General features: G+C 39.8%; 2 protein-coding genes across 4 annotated transcripts in view; one reads left to right on the top strand and one right to left on the bottom strand.

Annotated features, from left to right (window-relative positions):
* Positions 1 to 374: 374 nt before the first annotated feature.
* Positions 375 to 14,050, top strand: LOC107584940 (cysteine/serine-rich nuclear protein 1-like). 3 transcript variants are annotated; one of them, XM_016271719.1, is made up of 5 exons: positions 375 to 566; positions 7,239 to 7,441; positions 9,604 to 9,863; positions 9,950 to 10,246; positions 10,901 to 14,050. In XM_016271719.1, the coding sequence occupies exons 2-5, from the start codon at positions 7,258 to 7,260 to the stop codon at positions 11,846 to 11,848; spliced, it is 1,689 nt and encodes a 562-aa protein (XP_016127205.1). In that variant the 5' UTR covers positions 375 to 566; positions 7,239 to 7,257; the 3' UTR covers positions 11,849 to 14,050. The 3 variants fall into 3 exon arrangements, with proteins under 3 accessions (XP_016127205.1, XP_016127207.1, XP_016127206.1); XM_016271721.1 differs by lacking the exon at positions 375 to 566 and adding an exon at positions 860 to 1,329; XM_016271720.1 differs by lacking the exon at positions 375 to 566 and adding an exon at positions 4,536 to 4,607.
* Positions 14,051 to 16,672: 2,622 nt separating this feature from the next.
* The window catches only part of slco5a1 (solute carrier organic anion transporter family member 5A1), a 54,348-nt gene continuing 44,765 nt past the window's right edge, over positions 16,673 to 26,255 (bottom strand). Inside the window, exons 6-10 of the mRNA XM_016271718.1 lie at positions 23,485 to 23,683; positions 20,856 to 21,015; positions 20,106 to 20,347; positions 18,486 to 18,550; positions 16,673 to 18,174 (exon numbers count right to left, since the gene is read on the bottom strand). Coding sequence (XP_016127204.1) covers positions 17,732 to 18,174; positions 18,486 to 18,550; positions 20,106 to 20,347; positions 20,856 to 21,015; positions 23,485 to 23,683 — 1,109 coding nt within the window. The 3' untranslated portion in view covers positions 16,673 to 17,731. The remainder of the gene's footprint in view (positions 18,175 to 18,485; positions 18,551 to 20,105; positions 20,348 to 20,855; positions 21,016 to 23,484; positions 23,684 to 26,255) is intronic.

The following is a 26,255-nucleotide window of genomic DNA, read 5'->3' as shown; positions in this document are numbered from 1 at the left end:
GATTACTTATTCAGTATGTCTGAGAGTTTGCGTGTCAATACAGCACGTCTGCACCAATCTGACCAATACATTAGGCAATGGTTTTTACAAGTGTTACTACTGAATGATGCAAAAGATTTATGACTCATTACTTCACTGGAGGTTGAGGTACTATGATTGCTACAGTATTTACAGGAAATATGGTTACAGTACATTTTTTTTCAGGGTCATGAAACATTTACTATTTCCCATAACCCGCGGTTTTTGTGTTCCGGTCCTTTCTCAATCATGTTACTATAGTGATTTTCTGTCAGGATGCGAGCGCGCCGCGCGTGGGCAGTGTCACCGCCTGCGTCACACGCCAGGAGGGAGTTTTCCACTGACGAAAAGACTGCGCTCCTCACTCAGCCGTCTGCTTCAGACAAGAGGAACAGCTTCAGCTGCTGCTTCAGTACGCCGAGCGCACACTAGCCACACGGATAGAGCGTGATCTCTATACGGATAAACGCGCCATCGTATCACTTGGATTATTACCGCTTCTTCTTTTCTCTATTGTGATATACTAATGCTGATCGGACACGTTATTGGTGAGTAGCGGAGGTCCGCGCTGTTTAACGCTGCACTTGTAATGTGTCTAATAGGCAAACCTCGGTGCTGGAGTCCAGCCAGATAGTTTCAGTGTTCTTTTGTCGGCCAGTGTAAACAGATCAAATGTGTTGTGTAACTATTTCAAATAGCGAAGGTAAAGTGAATGGTACTGGTGTAAGCTGCTGTGACATAGAAAAAAAACCCTAACTAAAGTTTACATTATTGCCGTTTTAATGTATACACTTTGTTTCACTAATAAACTCTCTTAAACGATTTATTATTTTAGCACAGATGCTTCAGTGTATTGTTCGGAGTAAACATAAGCGTCCTCTCTGTCAAACAGTCGCTGGGTTTGATTAAAAGATCATTCTCATCAGCAGCTGTTGGCGGTTCTGATCGGATCCATTGGCAGGATTCCAGCATAGTGGACCCTATGTGTGTGTGTGTGTATGTGTCGAGTGCATTCCTCGTTCACGTTCATAGTGCTGGTGTGTCTTCTGAAGCGCGAGCGACTCCTTAAGGTGCCAGACCGCATCATCATATAGTGTGCCTGCAGATCTGCGCTCAGCCTCACGAGCGCTTCCAGTCCTCGGTGACGTCACCGCGGGGCTGAGGCTCGTCGCGAGAGGCGACTTAACAATTGACACTTTGAGCACGGCGTGATTGGAATAAGTCAAAATGTAAGCTGATGTGCTCATCCACACTCGTTTGTTAATTGCTGTCGAGTTCGTTAAATACATATTCACTGGATTCTTTTGTGAGGTAATTCCCAGTCCCTGCCTGTAAGCAGATTGAAATGGAATGTTTGAGAGTGGAAGTTATTGCATTCACTTATGAGCTTGTATGTAAACGTTAGTTCAAGCGTCTCGGTATATTGTCAAAATACCAGCTCGCAGCGCCTGTTGTTATGATTTTGTGTACGTTTTGAAAGTTTATGTTGTGGTGTATGTCCATAGACTGCTTCCATGTGAGCGAGCGCGGAGTCGTGTCTCTCGCGCGAGTCGAGCGACCTCACTTGGACTGTTTGTGGGAATAATGAATATTGCCTGTCGAATTTTCTTTACTTACTCCACCTACATGCTCAACCTTAGTAAGTCTTTTATTGTGTTTCATGTCTTTTAATATGTGTTTGTCTCTCACTGGTCACAAGTGGCTGTGTTTTCTATAAAACGACCGTGTTGTTTTGAATCGGAGTGCACGTTAAACTTATCAAATATAGGACCCATAAAAGATCAACATTATTTTGTTTACGTAGTTGTGGGTTAATGAGGTGTGAATTTGCACGTGTGTCATGGTCATTGAAATCAGCCCTTACTAGTGAATCAGTCAACTGGTTTAAGTGACATGTCTGGGTAGTTTCCTTCCCTCTTTTCTTAAGTCTTCACATGTCTCATTTAAACCAGCCATACCTTTTAAATGAGATGATGTCAACATCATTAGTGTACATCACAACCTCATCTTTTTGTTAAGCTCCCACCCTCAGACTGGGTGTTCCTATTTGGGATAGTTCAGTGTGTGGTATTTGTGCAGTTGTATTGGGGGAGGTGTGGAGGTCCTGATGTCTCTAAAACAGAGAAGCAGAGGGATCCCATCTGTTTTGTCACTCTAGCATTCCTCCCAGCTTGTGAGTGCCCCAGACATGAGCTGCTGACCCCTGAGCTCCCCCACCACACACACACACACACACACACGGGAGTCTTAAGAGACTGGTAAAAATGGCTAGTATTTGTTTTGCCACCATTAAGTTAGTCAGAACAAACTCATGCTGATGACTTCTCGAGGAAGCTACACTTTGCGCACTGTTGGAAGTTTGCATTTCGGATATTGATGCAAATTGTTCCATGTGTGATGGAAATATCTCCTTTTAGTTTAGGCAGTTTCCTGAGTGATCATATTTTCCACTCGTTGACTTAAAATGTGAGGAAGGATTCACCCAAAATGGTGAAATGACTTTCATAGGGTGTTTTAAGATGTCTATTATTTTTTTATACCTCTGAAAGTGTAAGTAAAGGGTTTTCAATCTTTCAGTTGCCTCAGACCCCCAAATATGATCATCCTAATATGATCCTAAAATTAAGGCCACAATTCTTTCTGTAAAGGTTTTTTTCTTCTACTTACTATAGTACTCTACTGTTAGATGAATTATTTAAATAATTTTAAAAACTTTTTTTATTTCAATAATTTCATATATTTATTTGTGTAATTTCTTCTTCTTCTTCTTCTTCTTCTTCTTAATGTTTCCCCAGTTTAAAAACCACTTGAAAACCAATTAAGTCAGAATTGTCTTTTGTGGTTAGTTAGATACTAAATTTCACTTTGGATATCAGTAAAGTAAACTTTTGTACTCTTAAAATGTGAGGAAGGATTCACCCAAAACGGTGAAATGACTTTCATAGGGTGTTTTAAGATGTCTATTATTTTTTTTATACCTCTGAAAGTGTAAGTAAAGGGTTTTCAATCTTTCAGTTGCCTCAGACCCCCAAATATGATCATCCTAATATGATCCTAAAATTAAGGCCACAATTCTTTCTGTAAAGGTTTTTTTCTTCTACTTACTATAGTACTCTACTGTTAGATGAATTATTTAAATAATTTTAAAAACTTTTTTTATTTCAATAATTTCATATATTTATTTGTGTAATTTCTTCTTCTTCTTCTTCTTCTTAATGTTTCCCCAGTTTAAAAACCACTTGAAAACCAATTAAGTCAGAATTGTCTTTTGTGGTTAGTTAGATACTAAATTTCACTTTGGATATCAGTAAAGTAAACTTTTGTACTCTTATAAATCTTTGTCTGTGTATTTCAAATGTGGAAATGCACACTATGATGAAGAGAGTCCATGCAGCTGTTCTTAAGAGGCCTGTGAGACAAGTGTTCATCTCCAACCTAATAATGTAATCTTTGATGACTCGTGACGCCCCATCAGGTGTTTTTATAGATGTTTCTGTCTGAGGTGGTTTCTCTTGGGCAATAGTGGTCTGGACTATACAGACACATCTGGGATAGATAGAGTATTACAGAATGTGTCGCCGTTGCCAGGGGAGAATTCCTGTGGGCTGGAGACATTGCATTATTTATTTGTTAAAATTTCTCGCCGGCTACCCTCCTCCCACATCAGTGCACGCTCCTATTTGGGATGAATGTGTACTCTACATGGGTTGAGGTTCAGGAACAGAATGTCTCTGGCATAGTTGAACATCTAGAGTGATGATCGGCACAACACATGACTCCCTCCTCCCCCTGACTGCAGTTCTTAAGGGCTGACCAGCAGGGGGAGAGTTTCTTTCATTCTGGTGGAATTGTGGAATCTGAATTTGATTCCATTTATCTCGCAAGGGTTTTTACACCATATTTCACAGTCTGTTATCATAGTCACACGAGGTACATGCTGCTGATTATCTTCAGGATGGAAGCCGTGAGCTGGAGGGGCAAAGTCAACCAGATAATAAGATAAGGCATAAGATCAGGTCGGGATTCCACTGTTTGCAGACAGGCTGCTCAATGTTTTTTATGCTTTTTGGAAGCAGGACAGCGACAGCGGGGGAGTTCAAGAAGTTTATGCTATACTAAACTGCAATGAGCCTGCCGACAACGGATAAAGATCCGGTTTCAGCAGTCTGCTTCTTTTGTGGCCATTCTCGCTTTCTGCTCGTGATTTATTTCCACCTTTCTCAGTGACAACAGCATTGAGAATACCTCATCAGTGCACTGCCTTTATTGGAATGGCAGCCCTGCATTATTTATGCTCCTGTGCGAACGTTTCACCTGCTCGGAGCTTCTGGGATACTTCGCCGGTGACAGCTCCTGCCTGGATGTGAAATCCAGACGTGCTCTATAGTGGATTTATGCATGTTTTGACTGCTCATTTTTATTTGTGAGATTCTCGCTCATATATCTAGTCGCCGCTGATGTTGGAGCGCAAGAGGACAAGCTCCAGATTGACCTCCAGCTGAGCCCCCTGCATCCCCCCCCTGTTCCTGGGATTAGCTCGTCTTCATTGTTTCTGCCCGTTAAGCAAGATTAACAAATCAGTGTGTCAGGTAGGCTGCAGTCAAGAGACAATGACCCACTTCTAACGCCCAGGTTTTGCACTCTCTCTTCCCCCTCTGTGCCATCCTCCTCCTCTCCTCACTGTCCAGAGTCCTTAATTAAAGCTCCTCTGCTTGGTTGGCATGCATATCGTCCTCAGGGATTGTCTCCTTTTCTCGTTTAAATGAGTAGTTGTGATGTTTGTTGAATGTGAAGGTAAACTCTGTCAAGAACAAGCACCAGATACCATTTGCAGGTGGTTTCTTGTACAAAGCGTGAGTGGATTGTGTCTAGAAACGTGACGGTGAGAGAAGGCAAAAGGCAATTTACTAGTCAAATGAGCAGATGAGGGCGAATTCTTCATTGTTTGCAGTCTTCTCCACATGTGTGGCGAAAGTCAAGTGTCAAGGTCTCTCTCGTCATCTTGCCTAATGACTAAAAGTTTGCATAAAAATATGTTCCTGCTGAGGTCTGTGGGCTTGTCTGTGCAAAAAGCTACTTGTTTTCAATCAAGACGTAGCATGTAAGGGTTCACGCTTCCTGTGCTGGCTCTGTCCGCATGCAAATGAGGACAGATCTGGACACATACTGTTTGCAATAAAAATTGATTATGTCCTTCGCCTCTACTGCTGTTTTCATTTGTCCGTTTAAAACCCATGTCTGATTATAACAAACTATTGCATAACATTTCAACTGTATTTCCTCTTGTCAGGGTTTGAGGATTGTTTGCTTTCGGCTGATGTTGCACGAGCAGATACGTTTGACTCGTGGAAGATATTGTCAGGTTCAGACGAAGATAAAGACTCACCTTGTGCTTTTTGGCAGTGATATTTAGCAGCCGGGAAGACACGGCTGAATGTGCAGACAGCACAGACGTCCCCTCGGTGTCTGGCACATTTGTGACTGCAACACTAATGTGTGAAATACACATGCACAGAGATAGAAGTTCTGCTCGTAAACAAAGCAACCTGTGGGAATAGGAAGTCTACATACTCGTGTCTGAAGATCAGGGATGAACAGATATTAAGTTCCTGTTATGTCCAATAATGAAAAATCACCAGTATTAAAATTCTACACTATTTAGCTTTGTGTAAATTAAAAATAAAACATTTAAAACTAAAAGTATTATTTAAAAATGCTACAATTGAATTCAGACATCACAACATTATAATGTGTAAAAAAAAATATTTATTTTGTAGTTTTCTAGGTATAGCATTTTTTTGAACAACATTGTGCTGTATTGTTACGCAAATGCATTATTGACTAACACTGAGTCCATTAATTAGAGTGGTCAATTTGAACTCCAACTTTTTAAATACAGTGACACCAAATAGTATTAGTACACATACGCTTTGATAATATAAAATTGGGCCAAGGGTTGATTATTATAGCAGACTACTACTGAGTCATATTGTGTTAGTCACACTCTGTATGGCAGGGATGATTCAGTGCCATTTGGCTCTTTATTTTATTTTGTCGATGACACACCATAGACCAAAATCATGAGCTATATAATCTGCCAGTCACGACCGTCTGTCACTTTTTCTTTGAAGTGGCTGTCTTGCTGGAATCAATCCTTGTTCTAAAACACTTATTTACTACTTATTACCACTTAGTCTTCTGGGGGAAAAAATGCCTTTTCTTAGTCCAGTTAGCATAGGATATAATTCTAGTACTGACTAATGACTAGCTGTCACATTTTAAGTTTTTATTTTTTTCTGTTCACTTCAAGCAACAGTGAAAACTCATCTTTCAAACCCTTTCCTTTTTTTCCTTCTTTCCCTCCTTCCTTCCTTCCTTCCTTCCATTCTGCCTGTTTCAGCATGAACGTATTTGAGCTGTGGAGTGCATTGAGAGGCCTGAGGTGAACTAGCTGACTGGGGTTTATCTCAGGGCAGAGAAACAAACGAGTCCACAGCTGCCAGTATCAAATGATGGTTTCGTGTAAACGCCACTGTGCTGCACCGGCTCTGACCCTTAAAAGCTGTTGGGCACTGGCTAGACTCTTCCTGCAAATGATTGATTGCTTTTATTGCCCAATAAGCAACCTCTCTACAGGAGCAGCGACAAATGCAGTCTGGGCTTACATAAACCTGCCTGTTTACTGTGCCAAGCTGTACACACATTTACTACAGAGTCTCATAAAATGCATTTAGTAGCGGTGTAAAGCGTAATTGCCCCTACCGGCTTTAGGATGTTTTTTTTTTGAGAGGGGTAACCTAAATTTACCCTCCACACTAATGTGGCTATGTAATCAACCCCCATCCTAATCAATGTATTTGTCTAAGCGATTGGATTTAGGAGTGGGTGAAGGGTCTGGTAATTGTTGACTTGCAGCAGCAGGACGTGATTGATTGCTTACTGTTTTCCTCGCCACTCAGAGGCGGCATAAAGCATTATCCACTGCTTGTTGCTGCTCATAGCCTGTATTTAAAAACCTCACTGGACATTTAGCTGCTATTAGGACAATAAAAGTTTTACATTGGCCGATAACATCTAAGCACTGCTTGCAATATCGATGCCATTTCCATAGCAAAACAAATTAGCTGATGGTCAAAGGCAGATTGCATGAAAGTGCAACTTTCATTTTTGCCCCTTTAACACTCTTGTAATGCTTTTCTGTCTTTGCTTGTTTCCCACAGATCACGAAACGCTAGCGCCATGAGCGGGGTTCTCAAAAGGAAGTATGAGGAGGTGGAGGAGGACCCGTGTTACTCTTCCTCCTCCCCTTCCTCTCTCTCCTCCTCTGCCTACTCGGAGTGGGACTCGGGTGGGGAGAGCTGCTACTCTGACACCCTGGATTCAACCCCCAGCAACCCCAGCTCCCCAGCAACATCCTTAAACAGTGAGTTTCCCCCCTTGAACTACTCATTTATTCTCTGATTTAGGTTGAGAAGTGGTTCTTTTTTAATGGAATAGTTCACCCAAAAATGAAAATTTGTTGAAAATGTACTCACGCTTAGCCCATCCAAGATGCAGAGGAGTTTATTCATCGTAACAGATTTCGAGAAATTTTGCATTACATCACTTCTCACAAATGGATCCTCTGCAGTGGATGGGTGCCATCAGAATGAGAGTCCAAACAGCTGATAAAAACATCACAATAATCCACAAGCGATCAACACAACTCCAGTCAATAAGTCTTGTGAAGCGAAAAGCTGTGTGTTTGTAAGAAACTCATGACTCCCATTGACTCATTTTGATGGCACCCATTCGTAGTGGCTGCAGTGTGTCACGTAACAAGCATGCGTCGCCATGAAAATAATAAGGCAATACATTCTAAAATAACGGTCACCTAAAAAAACTCACGCTGGGGGGTCAGTTAGAATATTTTAAATTTACGCGTGAAAGGGTTAAGGTGGAATCGCCAAACTCCTATTCCCATTGTTATTTCTCATGCATAAGGTCTGCAAGGCTTATCTCAACCTTGTGTTCTACCTGACAAGGTGTTATTGAGATGCAGGAGGGTGCAAGATTAATTGCATGGATGCAACTAATTACACAGGATGTTTTGATGTATGCCCCATTCACGAGGTCACCTCCTCCAGGCCTTTTATCCAGGTTGTTGGGGTGAGTCAGGGAATGGATAGCAAAGAGTTGTGAGTTTCCCAGGATGGCAGGGCAGGGAGCCAGCGAGTGTGCCATGTGACAGAGACAGAATGAACGCAGAGCTTTGTCTGAGCACCGGGCATGAACCCAGCACAGGTGCTGAGAAATGCAGAGGGGCGTGGAGCAGGAAGGCAAGGATGAAGAGAAGAGGAAGGGAAACGATACCGCTGTCTGCTTGTGTTTATGAAACAAAGTCAGAATGGAGCATTGTCAGGGTAGATGGCATATCTAATTTGATGAGAATTGGGGGGGGAGCGGAGCTGTGAGTGACAGACATACTACCATTCAAATGTTTGTGGTCAGTAAGTGTAAGATGGTCCAGTCCATATATGAGAGCATTTGTGATTTCCATCAGACATAATCTTTTTCATTAGATGAGCAAAACATATTTGCACAAGCTTCTAGATAGGAAAACGTGCGAGGATGAGTTCCCACCATTGCAAGTCTAATATAAACCAGCTGTAGGGACAGTGAGAGCCATCTCCTTCATTCCCTTTAAAATAACAATCGGTGAGCTGGTGGCCCCGAGGGAGAATGTGCTTCTCTTTCACAGAGGCTAACAATTCGACATAGTATTCCAGCACGAGGACAAGGAATTTACGAGTAAAAAAATATGGTTTTCTTTTTTCAAGAAGAAAATTCCTCCCTTTGAGATGGTTTAGCCATCTGATTCGGTAAATGCAGATTTTTGGCTGGTTGTAGGAATAATTTTCAAGGAAAGTGCGGACAGATGGCCCGTCTCATATAAAGATGGGGTTTATGTTATTAAATAGCCCTCACCACTTCCAAAAACCTCAAACTTCCAGATCATCCAGCCGCTGGGTTTGTGATTTTGGATGCTTTATTCTCCTGGCACACTTAAGCGCCAAGGGGAAATTCCTGGGTGGATTGTTTGTCAGACACTAGCGAAGAGGAATGCAGTTGTCTTCGCATATGACTGGATCAGACCGAAAAATATTAGCTGAACTATTTGCGCATCTGTTCTGATGTTGAGTGGTGGAATATTGTGTTTGTAGTATGACTGAATGCTTGTAGCACTGAGCTGATTTGCTGTGTGTAGCCTGCCACCTAGTGGTGATTTAGTGCACATGCAACAACAATGTTAATGTGATCTTGATGTTTACCTAAGAGACTCGCCCACTCCAAGTCTTCCCATTAGGCTTGGCACACTTCCTACTCAAATACTCCCCAATGAGATACTAGGAACAGGACTTTTTTTTCTACCACTCTCTTTTCTCTCTTTCAGACATGTGCTCTTAATTTTCCATTAATAAATTCCAAGCATGAATTTCCGTGAATGTATTCGCCCGCTGTTTTCCACTTAATGTTTTCTTTTCGAGTCCACCACAAGCCTGAACGTCTTATATTTATCCTCTCATTCTTTCTCTCTTTCCTCAGCCACATCTATCCTGAAGAAGGCCAAGCGCACACGGCGAGGCAACGTGCAGTTTGACCAGGTTACGGTCTTCTTTTTTCCTCGCTGTCAGGGCTTCACCAGCGTGCCAAGCCGGGGAGGTTGCACCCTTGGCATGGTGCAGAGGCACAGCGCCCAGCGCTGCTACACGTTAGCGGAGTTTGCAATAGCACAGCGCCACCTACGGCGAGAAAAAATCATAAACCGATTGAGGGAGGAGAAACTGGAAGCTCTGAAGCTGAAGGTATTCTTGAGTAAAATTTTCTCATTGTTGTCAGACATGAGAGGTTTTAAAGTTGTAGTCATGTAAATATCTTTTTCCTGTGGTAGTTTACCAAAAATGGTACCCAAGAGTCTGAAGAGGCTGACAGGTTGACTATCGATGACATCCCAGAGGATGAAATCGATCTCAGCGGAGTAAACTTGGATGACGGCTCTTTCCTGCATCCCTACCCCTCTAAGAGAAGATACGCCATCCTCAAAGCCGCTGGCGTGAAGAAAATCGATAAAGATGAGAAGCATCAACTGCATGAGTTGCGTGCATCGAGAGAAGACTGCGGATGCGACTGCCAGGGCTTCTGTGAGCCGGAGAGCTGCAGCTGTAGTTTGGCTGGGATCAAATGTCAGGTGAGTGATTCAGTCATGACAGACTTCCTTTAGAACAAGCCATCCCAAGTTTATGGGTAATATTTACAGATTCCATTCCTGTAGCTCAAACTGTAGAAAATGGTGCCAGCACCAATACTTTTATTCAGTAAGGATACATTAAATTTATCAAAAGTGACAGTGAAGACATATTTGAAGAATCATGTGACACTGAAGACTGGAGTAATGGCTGCTGAAAATTATTCACAGGAATAAATTACATTTTAATATATATTAAAACACAAAACAAGTTATTATAAACTTATAATATTTCACAATATTACTGTATTTTTTTATCAAGTAAACGCAGCCTTAGTGAGCATAATACTTCTTTCAATAACATTAAAAAATTACCAACCCCAAATTTTAAAAAAGTGTTTTATATTTTAATTTTAATAAATGTAAAAACATTTTTTTTTTTTTACATTTTTATTTCTATCAAATATTCCTTCAATTAAAATCTTAAAGTAAAATCAATTTAAGTACTTAATTACATATTTCTTTTTAAAGTATATTATATTTATAAAGGTAAAATAGTTTGAAATGCCATATATAATTGTATTTTGATATAGATTGTATATTGCATTTTATATACACTTTCTTCATACATTAATGCAATGTGTATTGACTTCACAGATGGACCATTCATCCTTCCCATGTGGCTGCACTAAAGATGGCTGTGGGAACACAGAAGGCCGCATCGAGTTCAACTCCAGCCGAGTTCAGACACACTACATCCACACTATCATGAAGCTAGAGCTAGAGAAGCGTTTGGAGGAGCACACGCCAGAGAATGAGACGCCCTCTGAAGATCAGCCAGACTGCAGTTCCCCAAGCCACCCAGCAGAGAGCAGCACCACGCCAGACAGACCCACGTTTCACTTCAACTCGGAGCTAGTAGCTGCGGGAGAGAACAGCTGTAGCAGCGACATGACCGATTCGTCTAGTTCTTCAGGCCAGAGCGAGGATTTAGAATCCACGGCAACTGCTCAGAGCGAGCAGTCGCCGCTAGACGTCGACGAAAACGGACTTACGAGAATCCTAAGCTTTAGCGACACAGACAATGAGGACTGTTCTGTCAGGGAGCGCAACAACAACAACAACAACAACTGCGACTACCAGCTGAAAAAGAGCGAGTTAATGGGCTACGGCATCTTTAGCACGACAGACAACAGCCGCACGGCCATGTCTGAGCTCTTAGACGAGAACGCTAATCAAGGTAACGCCCTATTCCACAGCACCTCCGTCCCCCACACGCCCTCGCCCTCCATCGATCACTCGGCCAGCTACATGGACCTGAGCCTGTCATCCGAATCAGACCTGGAGTTCTTTGACAGCTTTCCTTGTCTTGGACCAAGCTCGTTGTACAACTCCTTAAAGGAGTACGAACACATGGACACCTTCTTTCAGTTCCAGTTGCCTACTTACCCCAGCCTTCCGCAGGCCGCCGACCCAGGCACGTGTCTCCTGGAGTCTCTGATCGGCTTGTCGGATTCTGTCCCAGAACCTCCGGCCACCTTCACGGACAATCAAATGCTAGAAGATGCCATGAAGCTGTCAGTGATGGAGTCTGTAAAAGTCTAATGGGGGCTCCTGTAGGATCACTGTACAAATGAACTAGGGGATTGTAAATGAATGCTATACGTTTTGTTTTTCTTTACTTTATGAATGGAGACCCTCCATCCCAGGATATCAATACTTGCATTCTCTGCCTTTAAGATGTTTGCAGAGCATTAAGTTATTATAACAATCTTTATTATCATTATTGCCATTGCTGTGGCAGCTAACATTTCAGTTCAAAAACAAGTCTGGCCGACTGATTTTTGAATATTTGTACATATGGCCAGGAAGGTGAAGAACGTCTCACCCACATTTGGAGGTATTATCAACATTTACCATTATTATTATTGCTATTATAAGGTTATTTATATAAATTCAGAAGGTGCACCAGTGGGAGTCATAATGCTGATTATGTATCTCAGGGACTTTTTCTAGCTTTCAGAAGCAATGCATTTTGACCATCGCTGTTATTTGGCGTTTTTTTCCGAGAATTTTCACCAAAACAAACAGCATTTAAACGACCCCTTTTGGAGGGGTCTCTTTTTGGACTTGAGATGGTGGTCTGTACTTTTTTTTGCAAAGCTAGAGGAAGACTCCTGTTCCACAAAACGGCTCCTTGGGATTTTCTAACGGTACACAAATCCCCCAGAGGCTCCTCAGTTAGCACTTTATCTGTGATCAAAATGAACCAATCAGAGCGCAGATGGGTCAGTGTCACGTCGACCCCCGTCGCCTCTGAATCTAAGATAGTTTTCTTGCCATTTTATGGTGTTGGATCATCAGCCCAAGGTGGAGAAAAGTGAACGTTTTCCTTTTAATTTATTCTACACGCCGCAGATATCTCATAATGTAACTGTGATATCTGTCGACCATTATTTCGAATTGCTTTTATTTATTCTTACCAAGTTATTTATTTTTCTCCGAATGCCAGCTGAATATTATCTGAGCCACACTGTGCTCGGGAGAAGTGGAAATAATGCAGCTTGTTCACGTTTCTCACCTACATTAACCTGTGTGAAGCACATCTGTATGTTTCAGCTGTGGAGGAAGGGGCACCAACTGCAAAGTATTTAATAATCTATTCTATTACTATGAAGTAACACTTTTGGTTAAGTTATTTCACGTTTAGCATTTCAGCATTAGAACTTAATTTATTCATGGTTTGGGCAATAAAGAGAAAGGTGTGTTTAACAAAAGAAAAGATGAGTCTTTGTGCCTGTTAACACGAGGAGCCGCTGTTTAATGAATGAGATGATGCTGTATAACCTACCTATTGATTAAAAATCAGATTCCAATGACATTGCCTATGATATAGAGAATTAACATTTTGTACTGTGTAGATTTGAGAGAATTCTAATCTGTTTATTGACAAATTATTTTATTAAGAAATGAAATCCACATTGTTCTTCAAATATTGAAACATTTGTAATATATTAATAGAGCTAAATCTATGCTTGAAAAATGTATCCTGGCCAGGCATAAAGTGGGGGTTTACTTCCGATGTAACTACCTAAACAAATTTACCAAGCTCAATTTGATTGTACTCTTACTAGTTGGGTGAACACAACTGACAATGTGAATTGTGGGTATAAATTTAGTAGTTTCAAAAACGTTTTGTTGATCAAACCGGCATATATTATGCAACGTGTATCATATTATGCAAATTTGTTTTGCCCATATAGTTTCCACTTCACAGTGAAGACATTTAAGTTTGTATATTTCTGAATGAGTTTTGAGGAAATGAATTGATGTACATATCTGACCATCCAGACTGTCGGCGCAGAACTATTTGACCCGATTGGAGCATTTGCATGCAAGACCCATTCATTTGTCTCAGTACTACATGCGTTTAGAGCAAAAACTGCACAATCAGAAATGTATTTGCTTTATTTTTGCCTTCACGTGCTGTTCTTGAAGCTAATAGCTTCATTAATTTAAGTCCAGCTTATTATTCCCTTGTAAAGATGTATCACCTCATCGCGATGAAATTGAAATGATTGGTATTTATTAGTCACGATTGATGTATGTTTTGAGCTCTGATGCTTTTCAAAGTGTTTCTTCTGCCTTTGTTGTATATATTTTCTGCTTCAATGAAACTGAAGACAAAACCAAGCAGTTATTTTATATTATATATTTTCACGCTTAACAGTTTAAAGCTGTTCATTTAATTCAAGTCATTTGACAGTAGTTTGTCCCTTCAAAATAAAAGTCAAGCTTTTTCTTATATCTGCTATTGTTTGTGTTGTTCTTTTGTGTATGTGATTACGTGGGTGATGATAAAAGATTTCATACTTTGTTTTTGCAGTTTGTAAATCAAAAATACGACCATTAATATTCTTTCTAATATATATATATTTTAATTATAGAAAGTTGCCTTAAAGGCCAGTCTTTGAATTTTTTTTTGTCTTTGAATTTGATTGCAAAGATTTTTTTCAATCAATCAATCAATCAGCTTTAAAGACAAAACTATGTAACTGATATTTCTCATCATTAAAAATGTGTTTGTGGTCTCACTGTAGGTGGCACTACTGTTTACTAAAAGAAAAAGGATCGTTTATGAAGAAAAAAGCGATTCCATATGAACATTTTAAAAAATATAAAAAATGTAATGCCACTGGAGTCCGAAGAATGAAACCGTTGTTTTTAATGACATGAATTCAAGGTATTTGAAAACAACTTCACACATGATACATTGATTTCGCCATTGCTGCTTCTTTCTAAATTCTTTTATTTCAATAAATACGTCAAAATATTGAAGAACCAAGACAGAATTAAATGTCTAGATGAATAGTTCACATGTGGGAGTTCAGGACATCTCGTATCCATACAGCTAGCCTTTACACTGATCTGAAATCAGCTCTGCTGATAGTGAAAAACACCAACGCATTCATTTGACTTCAAATGTGAGATGATCTTTAAAAGGAATAACTTGAGTTTTAGATGCAAATGAGTACTGACTAAATGGGCACAAAAAAAAAAACGCTCTTTAGGGCTTCTGTAGTTTTTGCATTTGTTTTTTCTTTCTATTAACATGCTCATGTTGAAATTCATTTTTACTTTAAAATATCAATAAAGGATCTTGAAATAGACAGACTGTCTTGCAGCCACTACATGAACGATTTCATCCGATTGATTCTGAGCAGCTCACATTGTAGACCAAACTAATGGGGTGCCCCTGATTATTGTAAAGTCAGACTTTCACCACTGTATACCTTATAGTTCACAAACATGGAAAAAAGCCATTTCAAATTCACAGAAGGGCTTGATTTCACATCTTACACCCCAATTTTTAAATGTCACATTCTAATACTGAAGTCAGCACCTGGAATACCTCTTCAACACGATATTTTATGAAAAACACTGACACTAAGAGGCCTGGAAAGAGTATGCACTCATTTTGTGGTTTTGAAATTGTGATCATAATACAGCACAGCTTACAAAATCATTTTAAAGTTGAGATATGTAAAAGGATGGAATTAATACAGCATGGTCTCCATTGCTTTTCATTGATTAATATGGGTTTTGTTTGCATGCTAAGCACTAACTATCATGTTAGTCCCTCATTAATCATAACTGAACCAAATAATACCTATGTAAATGACTGCACATGGCTAAAAACTTCTCCATGACTTCTGTACTGTGTATTGATCAAAAGTAACTGCACTACATCTAATGAACTGCCAAACTAGCTTCATAAACCCATCACAGAGTACTGAAAATCTGAGGTTTGCATATTATTAGGCAGAAGTTTAATAATATATAGTTGGTGCATAAGAATAGAGCCAGTGCTTGAGGATCTGCCGGTAGCCGAAGCACATGCTCATATACAGTATGTCAACAGCTCCCAAACCAAAGTGGAGAATGCATTCTCATTCTGCTATGGCTTTACCAATGCTATCGCTAAAGCTGCTCAGATATGCTCAGGTATTTGGACACGGCAGCAGCATGAGCGGTCGACTGATTTGAATCTGGGTTTGAATCGCTGTGTTCACACTACACATACGATTTGGTTTTCAAATCTGACTTTTGTGATCAAACCGGTGATGAAATCTATATTGGGTGGATCTACATTGGTTGCTATAGTAATGATGACGTCAGCACGACGCCAAGAGACTGTCTCATTCATAGCTGTTCACACAAAGGACGATAACTATAAAGTTTTAATTAATTCTACTTCTATGCAAATAGGAAAGTCACACCACAACGGTAACTAGACAGAGAAACAATATCACTGAAATCTCTTTCAGAATGATCTTTTTTACATGATATAAACATCGGCAGCCAATCAAAATCCACCCGACTATAAATAGCTTGAGTTGAATGTTTAAAGTGGCACATGACAAAACTGCAGTGCGCACTTATAATAAACAGAACATTTTCGTTCGTTGGTGTGGACACCAATATTGTTCTAGTTATCTTTATAGTTATCGTTCTTGGTGTGAATGTGCCTTAAGAGTGGAAAGGGAGGATGAAAATGTAAAAGTTCAGCCTCGGCTCATAGCTATCATGATATCTCTTAAGCTTTTGACCAAATGACACATTTAGGAATTCATACTGTGTCCAAAATCACTGACTTGATCACTAATGCACTAGAGTCACATACTTCACTATACAAAATAAAACAAAATAAAGGATCCGAAAAGGGGTTTTCGCAGTGATGCCATTGAAGATCCATTTTGGGTTCCCAAAAGAACCTTTCATTGAACAGTTCTTAAAATAACCATTTCTTTTCCTATTGTGAAGGACATTTTAATAATCTAAAGAACCTATTTCCACTTTGAAAAAACATTTTGTGTAATGGAAAGGTCCATGGATGTTAAAGGTTCTTCTTGAAACCATATACCAATGAAGATTTTTTTTAGAGTGTATATAAGGAAAGAGTGAGAAAAATTGACAAATGCAGTTTGTCATTCTATAGCTGATTTTACCATTCATGCTGAGAAAGAAAAAAACTGATTTGAATCAGATTTCAAACCTGATATGAATGGGGTTTGGATTGGGTTTTTAAACTTCAGGTTTCATGTGTTTTTTTGCTGTTCACACTTACAAAAAAACAAAACCAGTTTGAATACGGATTCGCCAAAAAATCCATCAAATTGATCTAATCAAAGCCTGACTTCTTCGAGACCTGATACTAGACCACTGAACAAACATCTGACCCCGCAGTATGCATCAAAACACATATGGCCATTTGAGAGTCAATCACTGGACAGACAGAATGATTATGAAGATGAAGAATGAGAAGACAAGGCTTCGAAATCCTTCTCCAAATGCATTTGAGCAGTCCACTCAGTGCTCAGCCTGTTAGCCAGCAGACCTTACTGCTGATGGGGCAATCTGAGGCACTGCATTTACATACAGCACTATGTGATCCATCTGGAGGAGGCTCCTTGAATACCACCCAAATCACACAGACGATAACCAAACCCTCCAAACTAACAAGAAGCGAGTTGATAACACCATTCTTCACAGACCTGTTTATAAAAACCATGTGAGATGTTCTGCTGTTGGGAATACTGTTGTTAATGATAATAGAGTAGAAAGCATCTGCCTGGAGGCTGTAATAAGGTACGGTGTTGCATAGTACTGATATCCTTTTGTGCTTGTGGAACTTTCGTCTTTGATATAATAGTCTTGGAATCCAAGATTGGATACAGAGAAATGTCCTCTCCGTTCCTCATTTAGCACCATGACATGTCTTCCATTCGCTTTGACAGCAAATACTTCATGATTTTTACACAACCTGTATTTGCTGCGAGTTTGTACTGGTGACACTGAGATCTGGGAGCGCAGCAAGCCCCTGAAAGCCACGCGGAGGCAAAACAGGCATATGCACTTTACGTCTTATCATGGAGGAGGACACCCGACAGGAAGGCACATGAAGGCAGATGTCAGGGCGCACGTTCCTTAAATGTGCATTTCCTGCAGCGAGCGGGCAGGTGGGGTTATTGCTTTGAGGGCATTTCCGGGGCAGCTCTGGCTGCAGTGTCCGCGGTTGAGCGGGGGCTGGTCAGGGGGCTCAGGACGGGGTGTGAAAACGGGGCAGGAGCGGGTACGAGCGTGGCTCTTGTGACCCCCCACGTGACAGATGAGCTCGCTGACGGTGCCCAGAGGAGGCAGATGCCGCTGCCAGCGCTCCAGACGATCCTCTTTGTATTTAATTGAGTACCAGGTGAGGAATATGAACACAAAGCCCACAAACTTGAGGCTGGCGGCCAGGCCAAAGTACACGAAGCGGAAGGAAGTGACATCATACTCCCAGCAAGAGCCGTGAACACCACAGTCCTGCTGCCACAGCATGCAGGTGGTGTCAATCACCGCACCAAAGTAGATTGGTGTGGGAATGTAGGCTGCAGACATGGAAGAAGAAGAAGATAATTTTGGTAAAGGGAAGTTTTGATTATTAATTTGCAATGGATTTTCCCTTGTGGAGTCACTTTATGGCTCTGCAAGCTTTACATTTTATGCTGCATTTGTTCCTTCATCTTATCTAACTCAAATGTATAATGCTTTGCACTGAGCTGTAGTTTATGTTTAAGAACACAAGGTGGTGCAATATGAAAAGTTCTGCTGCAGTGATAAACAAGACTGATGGATTTCATACCAAAATTAGTTTTTAAAGCTTTGCATTCCTCCAGTAAATAAAGTATTTGTGACTTACCCAGAGTTCTTAGCAACACAAACTGCATTCCTAAAGCAAACGGTCGTTCTTGCTCTTCTACTGACCTGCAAAAGAAAATGACTTTATTGTATTGTTTAATACCATTTACTGCTAGTCAGTTTGATATATTTTTTAAAGAAATTAATTATTTTTAGTCAGAAAGAATGCACTTAATTGATCAAACATGACATGAAAGACATATATAAATGATATATATTATATATATTATATATAAAGATATTCAAAATTATCAAATAAATGCAGCCTTGCTGAGCATAACAGACTTCTTTCAAAAACATTAAAGGGGTCATATGATGCGATTAAAATTTTTCCTTTCTCTTTGAAGTATTAAAAGCTCTTGGTGCATAAAGAAGATCTGTAAAGTTGCAAATACTAAAGTCTCAAATCCAAAGAGATATTCTTTATAAAAGTTAAGAGTCAACCACGCCTACCTAAAACGGCTCGTTCTATCACGCCCCCACATATTTATGTCACGATGTGGGAAGATTTGCATAACGTCGCCCAAATGTTCATGCAAAGAAAGGCGGCATAACTTTTATTCTCGCTGTAGTATTGTTGTTGCCGTTGTTGCTGTGTGTTTCGTTGTGAAAGCGAAACTACTTTGTTTGGTCTTCCAAAAGAGGACGATATCAGCAGAGTCCAGCCCGGGGTTGTCACATGTGGTTGCCGCAAGCCCTCCAGACGCTCCTTCGTCGAATCCGCCGGCTGCGCCGTTCTCAAGCTCACTCAAGCCCACCGCCGCTCACCCAAGCTGGCCTCCGCTCACTCTAGCCCGCAGTGTGTGAAAGCGAAACTACTTTGTTTGGCCTTCCAAAAGAGGACACGACTAGAAATCAGTGGTTAAGTTGTATTTACAACACTGTTCCAGAACAGTTCAACCCAAATATTCAGATGTGTGCAGCGCATTTTATGGAGGACTGTTTCTTGATCCTGTGAGAGTAGACTACAATGCCGGCTGTGCAGACTCACAGACTGTAAGTAAGTTTTCATATATAAAGGATTTGCCACTGATGATTGAAACGCAAGTTTTGGGCAGTGTAGGGTAGGGCTTGTTGTTTGTCATTTCTCCGATCATTAATGCAGACATGGTTTTGTTTACGCGGCACGATGCAATGTGTAAAAAGACAGTATAAGTCATTATAATCCATAATTATGTCTCCACTGGATGCAACAAATGCCTTGTTTATAATGGGTTTTAATGTTTTTGTCTTGTCGCTCCGGCCGGGACACGGCATCACAGTATGGCAAGGGGCGTAACATTTCCGTCACACGCTTGAGGTATTCGGCCAATCACAACGCACTGGATAGCTGGCCAATCAGAGCACACCTCACTTTTCAGACCGATGAGCTTAAAATCGACGCGTTTCAAAAAGGCGGGGTATAGAAGAGAAACAGCATGTGGAAAATAATGTGTAACATTAAAATAACATTTCATTACACCAAAATAATGTTCTTTTTAGCAACATCATATGACCCCTTTAAAAAGTCTTACTAATTCCAAATGTTTAAAGTGCTCTAATGATGTCTGATTTTAATGAAGAAAAAATGCACCTTTAAAGTCATCATGAAAGATCAGAAATATTAGTTACTGTTTCCTACCTGAGAGTGACAATAATGGCGGAGGGCTGTGCGCAAGCTGTGATGAGTGTAACGATGAAGAGGAAGATGAGGAAGGGGATGAGTGTGTTGCAGGTGCGATCACACTTCCCTGACACCGCAAATCCATTCTCGTTCAGGTAGGTCTTCACTATGACCAGTTGCAGCTGGTTGCCTTGGCCGCTGGTGGGTGGTGTGATGACCTGCCTGCTCTGCACGCATGCACAGTCTGTGTAGTTTCTGATCTGCATTAAAAAATGCACATGTACATTACCACAGATATGCAAAAATTCAAAAGACATTGTTGGAATGCAATTCTGTGATTATGCTAAATATTCAGGTCAAATTACATTTATTTATTTAATAAAAACTATAATAATAATAATAAATTTATAATTAACAATAATCAGGGATCCAAAGTTTATGCATTAAATTTATGCTCCGACTGAATAGTGACAAGACATGCTGACACCAACTATCTTTCAGACCTGCTTTTTTGTATTGATTGATTGATTTTTTTCAATGATAAAACGGACACTGTATCAGTTACCCAGACCAACAGGCAAAGATAGTGAGATGAGATGTTTACATGTAAATAGATGCAGCTGGAATGAAAGAACCTGTACAGAACATCTGACTAGATGATTAAGATTTAATATCAATGTTTGGTGTTGGGGATGTCTTGAACTGAAATGATCTGTGCTGTCCTAAAAAATCTGGAGCATCTCCAGAAAGACATGCAGTGTGGCTCACCCCGGTGCTGCCATTGCCAACAGTGCTGCATCCCGCCAGGCAGGGGTTGAAATATGTGATGCCATCTGAGCCACAAACAGGAGCGTACTCGTTGATCCGACAGCCACAATTCACATTACAGCCACCCGTCAGGTTTCTGTGGGTCAGAGTGAGTGTCGGCCTGAAGAAAAACAGAAACAGAGGGGGAAGAGGGTTTTTTAGTTTAAGAATAAAAGGCATCACATCAGCTGCTGTAGGCAATGTTTGGAATACTCTAAAATACATTAAATATGACCTGCCATATAACACTGAAAAAGGTGTTCTGAGAAATCACACTTGTCTATGTGACAACCCTAGACTATAGGCTCTGTATTCATGCATTAGCTAAAGAGAGAACTCATTAGCCAATAAGAAAATTTACGAATTGCGATATAAATCATATATTTGATAATACATATATATCACATTTGCAATTAATGAATGAATAAATTATAAAATATATTTAATTTATTATTTTTCTAATTTTAGAATTTTTATTATTTTATGACAAACAACATATAACGTTACTGAGTCAAATGGATTTGCAAATATACACACACATACTTTTGATTCTAAATAATTAGAAATATATTTCAGGATAGTGATTATTATATAGTGAACATGTTACTATCAAATGAAATTACATACATGTATAAATAAATAAAATATGTGATCTCAGACCTTGAACTGTTATCTATGGACTATATAGTGGGTATAGAAAAGAATCACCCCCTTTAAAATAATCACATTTTGCTGCTTTGCAGCCTGAAAAGTATTTGTTTTATCCAGCCTGTATTTACTCAGTGCAACTTATAACATCCAAGTGAAAGATATAACACTAACATGTCAGAAAAATAAAAAATAAAAACCAGAAAGGATCAGTTATTTTAATGCTGTGGGAATGGCAGGCAAATTCAAACAGTGCTCTTTCCCACATAAAACACAGAGCAATCAGCAACAGCTCTGGTTGACTTTACATTATCCTCTCAGATCTACAGCAGAATGAGGGGATGAATCACGGCATTACACAGCCTGCAAGATGGACGGAAACAGCAGCGATCGGAATCCAGTCTTTAAACACGGAATGGGACAGAACCCTCTGCTATAAAACTACACACCATAATAGTCATCTCTCATTCTTATAGGACATAAAGGGATAGCATGGTGCTTTGGTTTGTCATTTTGAAGTTTAGCAGCTCACATCCTAATTCCCTTTTACAGCCTCCCGTTGTTTCAGGCTGCAAAGCAGCAAAATGTGATTATTTTAAAGGGGAGTGATTCTTTTCTATACCCACTGTATGTAGACAAATTAGTCTTTAAGCTTCAGCTGTTTTCTCATCAAGGTCACCCGAGCTGAAACAGCTGTGGTTAGTAAATGAATAAATAATAAATAAGAGCTTCTGAATGTGCATGTGTCTCTCCTTTAACTATACAGAACACTGTTATAGGACATAAAGGATGAGAAAGGCTAACCTTGAGAAACGTAGTGGAAAGAAACAGTTTGGACGGATGTGAAATTTAAGCATTTACTCATTACTTTGAGCACAAATGCAATGTATTTCTACATCTGTTAAAAGGGCTTCACACTTTTGTGCTATGCCTTCCACAAACATGCTGTCTCGCTGGTCAGGACCATGCAAACTCCCCTACTGCAGACTTCAGCACAAGAAACTTGTTATATCACTCAATGGAGCCTTGTAAGGTGGACGACAGGAAATAAACAATGGACCTCACAGAGCAGGAATGTCAAACACACGGCTCATGGGTCACAGACTGTGAAAGAGCCCAAACCAGGAAAAAATAAGAAATAAAAATGAAACTATTTCTGTCCTTATTACATTTATATCGCATATTCAATATTGTACATACTGTACACTATATTTGTATATTGTATATTACTGTAAAATTGGACAATTACATAAATTAATGGACAAAAATGTGTGTGTGTGTATATGTGTATGTATGTATATATGTTACATATGTTTTTAATAGGCCCAGTTTTTTAATTTTTTAATTTAGTTAATTTTTGGTTTCAGATAAAGTTTAAAAAGAAGTCTGTATGTGTGTGTGCGTGTGTGTGTGTATATATCTATCTATATGTTACATAATTGTTTTTTCTTTCTTCATCTTTAATTTTAATATATTTTTGTTTGTTTCAGGTGGCTTAACATGGTTAAAGCAATCCAGCCAAGAGCAATGAGTGGTTACTAATTTCACATAAATATAACATTTTAAGGCCTGAACTATGCATTAATTGAGCATGCCTTCTCAATAGGTATAGTACATTTAAGAAGGAAAAAGGTTGTGTAGGATTAGCTAGAGCTGCAAGCAAACAACCACAAAATCGATCACATACTGACTCATCAAAATGTATTTCCAGACCATACTTGCAGACATATGTAAGGGCATTGAAATGCGCCATGATGCAAGAAACAGCCGTTGTACCTGCTGTTCAACATATGCTTCTTACTTCATTTGTACTTGTAATATTTAAGTGTTTATACAACTCTAGTACAATTGAAACCACAAAACGTAAATAGGATATCTAAATCTGTGCAGTATACATCAAATCCTACACTGAAAGGTTTTAATGCCTGCGTATTTCACTTACCCTGTGGTATAAGGGATATTGATCCCACCCAGGTTTATGCTCTCACAGCCCACGATGAAGAGTGTGGAGAAGCACAAAAGAGACACCCCGCTGCAGATCATGGCCAGCTTGGCGGACTCACGAGCTCCAAGCTTGAGTTTCTTTATGATGTAGCCACCCAGTACAATGCCAACCCCTGCACTGGGCACGATAATGACCCCTAAATAAAAAAAAGGAATGAGATCAGTCACAATACTCATCCAGAAAGCCACTTATCACAATAAACATCAGACTTGAATGAAAAAGTCAACAAATGTGTAACCAAGAGCACATCAACATGTCCCTGGTTGACCCTCAACCATATATGTATATGGTTGAGGGTCACACACACACACTGTATATATATATATATATATATATATATATATACTTACCCTATATATATATATATAGATAGATATATAGATAGGGGACAAAAATAAAATTGTACACAATTCTAGAAGTAAAATGTGACTGCAGCTCAAGGAAAGGAATGTCCACATATTTCTATGGGTGGAAGTTAACACAAAGACCTGAAGTAATGTAAGCATCCTGAACATAGTTCACAGGACCATCACAAAAAAAGAAAAACATCTGTTCACGTCACAGCCATTTGGCTGTGGATTTTAGAGTCTAAAGACGGAAGCAAAAAGAAAAAGTAAAAAAAAAAAAAGACCAAGGACAAACGCTACTGTAGTGATTGAGCGCCTAAGAACCAAAGATAGACATCACAGGCTGGCAGAATAGCAGTGAGCAGGGACAGAAATGTGCGTGAGGCAGAGCAGTGTGGCATCACAGCTTGGGATTTGAAAGTCAAAGCAGACTGCTGGCAGTCCGAGGTCACTGTGTAAATCCACTGGGTGGGCAAGGCAAGCTCGTGCCTGCTTTCAGCACGGACAAGAGTGAACGCTTCATAAAAGCAAATAATGCGCAAGAAAAGCTGGGTAGAAACTCAAGCTCACTCTCGTAAATGCATTGTAACACAATCTAAACACAGAAATCAAATTCAACATCAGTCTCTTTTTGATTCGGTCAAGGTAACCCCTTTAGGTATTTTTCTAGCTAAACCATGGAAGTCTATATATCCATTAGCATTCTTATTTAGCTCAATGACAGTCATGTGGTTGTTGCAATACCCTATTCCATCGCAGAATTTCTCCCTTTCTTGCCAAAGGCATTTTTATGTGTACTTTATTAAGTACTTGTGTATAAATGAGAGAAAACCACTTTATGGTATATTTAACAATCATTTTCAAGATTTTACTTTTAAAATTTTTAATGTACATACAAGCTAAAATAGTCAAATTAAACTTAAACTGAAATGATATTTCCTTTGTTTGGGTTTTGTTTTCAGTTAGCAAGTTACCAGCTTAATTTACTAGCTTAGAGTAACACTAACTGAAAAGTAAAATCAGGCAATTATACAAAGGCATTAACAAACACGACATTAAAAAGTTGCCATAGTTTAAAAACCTGTAATATTAAGTTAATACATACAAAAACACAAGCCAACACATTCTCATCTGTGAAAGGTTATCTCATTTCTACGGGAATTTAAATCTCAGTGGTTTTTACAACCAGAGGCTGGGCAATGTGCATCTTGGAAGACTGATTTTTACTGTGAGTGACTGTGAGGTTGACCTTTCTAAGATGGCTGATGTGTCAATGCGCCTGGAGCGGTCAAATGTGGTATCTACGTATACATAGCTATGTTTGTAAAATATCCCACAACATAATTAAATGTTCCCGATTTACATTTACAAGCAAACCAACAGTTTAGCCAACTAGCTTAGCATAGTGTTAACTACAAAAAAATAAATAAATAGAAAACAATGTGGTGAAAAATTCTTAATAACAATTAAATATATTAGCTATTGATATGTTCCTTACCTAACTGTTTAACCTACTAACTTAGCATTGTGTTAACTGAAAAAAAATAAGGCACTGGTAAAAATCTACTATGAAAAAATGCAAATATTTACTATTTATGTTTCTTATTAAAACGTCAGAATATACAGCAAATTTTAAATGGCCATCAATGGATAAAGATTCTTGGTGTGTAGTTGCAAAATCTACTAGCAGGGGCTAACTGGACCATGCTAACCAGATGCAAACTTTGACCTCTTGAGCTAAACCAGCAAGCATTCCTTAGTCAGCCAACTTCACCAGTAAGTTCACCAGCTAGACTAGCACTAAACTAGCATAAACTAGCCAGGAAATCCATGGCAGTCAGCTTCAAGCGGATTACACCTAACTTCATTACACTCCATCAAATGTTCGTACACCCACACGAGGATAAACACACATACCCTTCCAACCTGACAAGGTGGTAAGAATGCCCGTTCATGAGACAACCACAGCTGTGTGAAGCCAATACAGTTTTCCTCTGGGCTATATTTAGGCAGAAGTGCGTCAGGAACACCTCCCTGTCATGAAAGTAGGAGAAGAAACAAGCACTATTTACACAAACCCTCAGTGTATCTAGAAGGAGAGCAGGGAAAGTCTCCTTGAGAGGATGTCTTGGGAGATTCGGCCCCGACTGCATGCACAGCTGGAATAGAGCTGTGTGTGTGCGTGTGACTGTGTTGGGGATGAGGGGAGGGTGGGACATGCGAAGGCAAAGTACAACAATTCCGGTAGGCAACAAGCTGGAGCGAAGCAGGGTGCTAATGACCACAACCCACTGATAGATCTCTGGCGCGCGCACGCACGCACACACACACACGTCATTAGTGCCATCTGAAGTCATGCAG

This window comes from Sinocyclocheilus grahami, unplaced genomic scaffold, assembly GCF_001515645.1.
Source record: "Sinocyclocheilus grahami isolate Dianchi unplaced genomic scaffold, SAMN03320097.WGS_v1.1 scaffold65.1, whole genome shotgun sequence".
Classification (NCBI taxonomy): Eukaryota; Metazoa; Chordata; class Actinopteri; order Cypriniformes; family Cyprinidae; genus Sinocyclocheilus; species Sinocyclocheilus grahami.
Note: the sequence above shows the minus strand (reverse complement) of the source record. Positions and strands in the feature narration are given on the sequence as shown.

Excerpts from the sequence above, each read along its gene's own strand:
- LOC107584940 (XM_016271719.1), top strand. The coding sequence starts at position 7,258 with ATGAGCGGGGTTCTCAAAAGGAAGTATGAGGAGGTGGAGGAGGACCCG. Across the intron at positions 7,442-9,603 it reads CCCAGCAACATCCTTAAACA|CCACATCTATCCTGAAGAAG; the intron begins GTGAGTTTCCCC and ends CTCTTTCCTCAG. Across the intron at positions 10,247-10,900 it reads TGGCTGGGATCAAATGTCAG|ATGGACCATTCATCCTTCCC; the intron begins GTGAGTGATTCA and ends TTGACTTCACAG.